This window comes from Entamoeba dispar, genomic scaffold (genome assembly GCF_000209125.1).
Source record: "Entamoeba dispar SAW760 scf_1105229462873 genomic scaffold, whole genome shotgun sequence".
Lineage (NCBI taxonomy): Eukaryota > Evosea > Mastigamoebida > Endamoebidae > Entamoeba > Entamoeba dispar.
Window position 1 is genome coordinate 1441 of NW_001855410.1, and position 3844 is coordinate 5284.

Below are 3844 nucleotides of genomic sequence, written 5' to 3' on the forward strand. Positions count from 1 at the left end.
TTATTATTAAGTTAATTTTGTATAAGATTAAATAAATTATTTTATTTATTGCTTTCAATTTTTTTCTCCAACATAAGAAATGAATAAAAAAATATGATATAAATAACAAATTATTAAATAATTGTTATATAAAACATATATATAATTGAAGGAAACTAAAAGAAAAGAACTTGAAAAATAAACAATAATGCAAAGTAGAATTGTCATTCCAACAAAAATATCAGACATTGAATTATTAATGAAAGACCCCATAAGTCCAATAGAGAGCAGAAAAGAACTATACCAAGGAGAAATGATTATTGCTGGCATAGTTATATATCATAATAGACAAGTCTTATTTGAAGAAGGTGAAATTGGAGTTATAAAATTCTCTGAGATTAAACCAAAAATTGTTATTGTTACACAAACGAATATATCAACAGGTGTATATCTCAATCAAGAAGAAGTAAATAAAATAGATTCTTTTATTTTAAATAAAGAAGAAAATATAACAATTAATTATGATACAATCGGTAAATGGAATGACATAATGAAAGGAAATAATTGGAGAGTTATTGTTGTAGATAAATATTGTTCAATTCATTTATTAGTTTTTAAAGTATCTATAGAGTCAGAACATTTTAATAAACCAATTTATTTAAGAAGTACATTTTGGCCACAAATGAGTATAGACCTTTATAAAAGATATCAAGACACATATTTTACACAATCTTTTGAAAAGAATGAATTTCTTATTAATACTCTTCCAATTAAAATATACAAGCCAATAACAATACAAAGAAAAATAATTAATAATGTTGTTTGTATTACATTAACTAACAATTTAATTATTCCAGTTAAAGTTAAATCATTTAATATTTATTCTAAATTACAAATAGGAGAAATACCAAAATTTCCAATCACTTTAAATCCATATGAAAGTTTTACAATTGCATTTCCTATTCATTTAAAAAAAGAGTTTGTTGAAGAAAAGGTTGAAGAAGGAATAAAGTCTATTAAAACTACCATACCCCCAAAGATGCTTTCACCATCAAGTTCATTATTAAATATGAAAGTACCTGATAAACCAACACCTCAACCTTCAAAAGATAGTAAACTTAAACGTAAATTAATAAAAGGACTCAGTAGAAAAATAGAAATGGATACCCTTCAACCAATAAATCTAATGAGACAAAGCATGTCAATAGAAGATAGTTTTCTTCAAGAAGAAATTAGCAATGGAACAAGTGTTGATAAAGAGATTCAAAAAATACATAAAGAACTACTTACTATTGAATTAAGTTATAAAACAAAACAAATGGTTGGAAGTATTTATCAAGAACTATCGTATAGCATTGATACTATTAAATTTCATTTTATTTCTATTAAATATAATATTCCGAAACATATCTACGCAAATACTTCTTTTAAAATTCAATTTGATATTCATTATAATTCTTATAAACTTCGTCACCTTCTTTTTATTATAAATCAAATTGATCGTCCAGATGAAATTGATTGTCTTCATCCTACTTTAGATATTGGTATATTTAATAAACCTACTTTACTTTCTGTATCAATTGAATTTATGGCAAATAAACCTGGAGTCTTTTCTTTACCTCAAGTTTCTTTAAAGGAAACAAGAACAAATGAAGTATTTGTAGTTTATAATTTGTGTGATGTAGTTGTAGAAAATGAAGTTAAAGTTTAAATAAATAATACTTAATTTAAACTTTATTTTAATTATCTCTTTTATTTATTTTATTATTTTTTTATATTAAAAAAACCATAAAAAGTTCCATAACAACCCATTAAATTTAAGCAGTTTTGTCAGCTTTCTTTTCTTCAGCAACTGGAGCAGCTTTTTCTTCGACAGCAGTGGTAACAGTTAAAGCAGCTTGTTGTTTTGCTTTATCAGCAAGATCTTTATTAAGTTTATTTTGAATCTTCTTTTGTTTTTCATTATGTTTGAATCCATTAATTCTACCACCGAATTCTCTGTACATATGAGCATTCTCGAAGTAAATAGATTTGACGTTTTGAACAAGTGATTCAAATGCAGCTTTGTCTTCTTTCTTAGTTTCAGTAACAGCAACAACTGCAGCAGTTGGTCTGTGAATTAATTGTCCAAGTCTAGCCTTTCCTTTAACAATGCAGTATGGGACTTGTAATTTCTTGCAAAGATATGGAAGATAAACAACCATTTCTAATGGTTCAACATCATGAGCAATAACAACTAATTTAGCTTGTTTTCTTTCAATTAATCTAACAACATTATTAATACCATAACTAAGAGTAGCTGGTTTTTCAGTTTTCTTTGAAGCAGTAGCTTTTTCTCCTTTTTGTGTTTTTTCAGCTAATTCTTTAGCAGCAGCTCTAATTCTTTGTAATTTAGCAGCTCTTTCTTCTGGTTTAATGTGATCAAGAATCTTGAATAATTGAGTAGCATTAGTTTTATCAAGAGTATGATTGGCAAAGATGTTGACTGCTGGTGGGGTCTTTAATCTTTTCATTAATAATCTCTTTTCCTTTTGAATTCTAACATATAATGGATATTTAACATATCTAGTCAAATCACGTGGATGAGCTACATTACCTTTTCCAAATACCTTCTTATTAGCAACGATAAGTGGGTTGGTTTGTTTTGCTTGCTTTTGCTTATTAGCCTTTCCAGACATGAAAAGAATGCATTAAAAGTAACCCTAAAATTTCATTTTCAAGATCATTTCAGAATTATTCACTTTTTAGTTACAATAAAATAATAATAATAAAAAAAACTAAAATGTATAGTTATTAAAGTGGATATTTAAGATTGTTCAAGCAGAGTACTTAATGAACAGGAAGAATCCTAAGAAGAAGATAAGGACATAACAACCAAACACAATAAATGTACTTGTTGGACCAGTTATTGACTCTTCGTAATATAATGTTAGTTGTACTTTATCCATAATATTAATATTTTTCATTGTAACTAAAATTTCTTTACGTTCAGCAAAAGATAAAAAGGCGTCGCAGTCTTTTACTTCAATACCTTCGATATTTTTTCCTTCTACTTTAAGGTATTGAGCATTATCTGGGAGATACACACGAACAAGGACTTCTTTAGCCATAGCAGTTTTAATAGATGGTAAAGTGATGATTGCTTTACCTTTAGAAATAACAACTTCATTAGGAAGACTATAACCAATCATGAACTCTGTTTTCCAACCAGTTAATAAAGGATATCTAGGAAGTGCCATTAAAACTAAATTATCATCATTTAGAATCATAGCTGAAGTAGAGATATTTCCAGATGTGTCTTTGTATTGAATAGATGATGCACGAGTATTTAAATTAATTTCAAAGAATCCAATTGCATTTGGATAATTACCTATATTTTGTTGAAAATCAAATCTAGAAAATCCACTCGATAATTGAGCACCTTCATTCGTAAAACCTTCAAACCAATCTTCAACTTTAACAAAAGAAGATATTGTTGGTAATTCAACGGTATGTATCATTTTATCAACTTTAATATGAGGTAATGAATTTGAATGTACAATTGTTTCAACTAATTCCATTGGAGATAAATCGTCAAAAGGACCAAATGCAGTAGTGTTTTTAATGGTATTATATTTTGTATCAGAAATAACTTTTAATTGATCATAGTGATGAAGAATAACTTGACACGATTTAGTTTTTGATTGAGTCAATGGACAAAGAAGAAGAGTATAATCGAATTCTTGTGAATCAAATTGACTAATAAATTTTGGAACAGGAAGATAGTTGTTGATTTGTATATAAGCCATTGTGAGAGAGATTTTAGGTGTGTCTTCAAACTCAACAATAAATTGAGTATATTCTGTTTCATTATGAATTGTAAAAG

The 3844-nt window shown here is 27.0% G+C and overlaps 4 protein-coding genes across 4 annotated transcripts in view, besides 6 other annotated features; 2 read left to right on the forward strand and 2 right to left on the reverse strand.

The window, feature by feature from the left end:
- Positions 1-50: a sequence feature (AT_rich).
- A 32-nt stretch (positions 51-82) lies between these two features.
- Positions 83-147: a sequence feature (AT_rich).
- Positions 148-187: 40 nt separating this feature from the next.
- Positions 188-1690, forward strand: EDI_229810 (uncharacterized protein; the record flags this gene model as incomplete). The annotated part of the gene is made up of 1 exon (XM_001740327.1): positions 188-1690. The coding sequence occupies one exon, from the start codon at positions 188-190 to the stop codon at positions 1688-1690; it is 1503 nt and encodes a 500-aa protein (XP_001740379.1).
- Positions 447-502: a sequence feature (AT_rich).
- Positions 1342-1378: a sequence feature (AT_rich).
- Positions 1686-1765: a sequence feature (AT_rich).
- Positions 1766-1796: 31 nt separating this feature from the next.
- Positions 1797-2657, reverse strand: EDI_229820 (60S ribosomal protein L7A-2, putative; the record flags this gene model as incomplete). The annotated part of the gene is made up of 1 exon (XM_001740328.1): positions 1797-2657. One exon carries the CDS (start codon positions 2655-2657, stop codon positions 1797-1799), a length of 861 nt encoding a protein of 286 aa, XP_001740380.1.
- A 74-nt stretch (positions 2658-2731) lies between these two features.
- Positions 2732-2756: a sequence feature (AT_rich).
- A 39-nt stretch (positions 2757-2795) lies between these two features.
- On the reverse strand, positions 2796-3767 carry EDI_229830 (dolichyl-diphosphooligosaccharide--protein glycosyltransferase subunit OST1 precursor, putative; the record flags this gene model as incomplete). Its single annotated transcript, XM_001740329.1, has 1 exon — positions 2796-3767. The coding sequence occupies one exon, from the start codon at positions 3765-3767 to the stop codon at positions 2796-2798; it is 972 nt and encodes a 323-aa protein (XP_001740381.1).
- A 63-nt stretch (positions 3768-3830) lies between these two features.
- Positions 3831-3844, forward strand: part of EDI_229840 (uncharacterized protein) — a gene marked incomplete at both ends in the record, with an annotated part of 912 nt that continues 898 nt past the window's right edge. Inside the window, one exon of the mRNA XM_001733454.1 lies at positions 3831-3844. This exon is cut by the window's right edge and continues 898 nt beyond it. Coding sequence (XP_001733506.1) covers positions 3831-3844 — 14 coding nt within the window.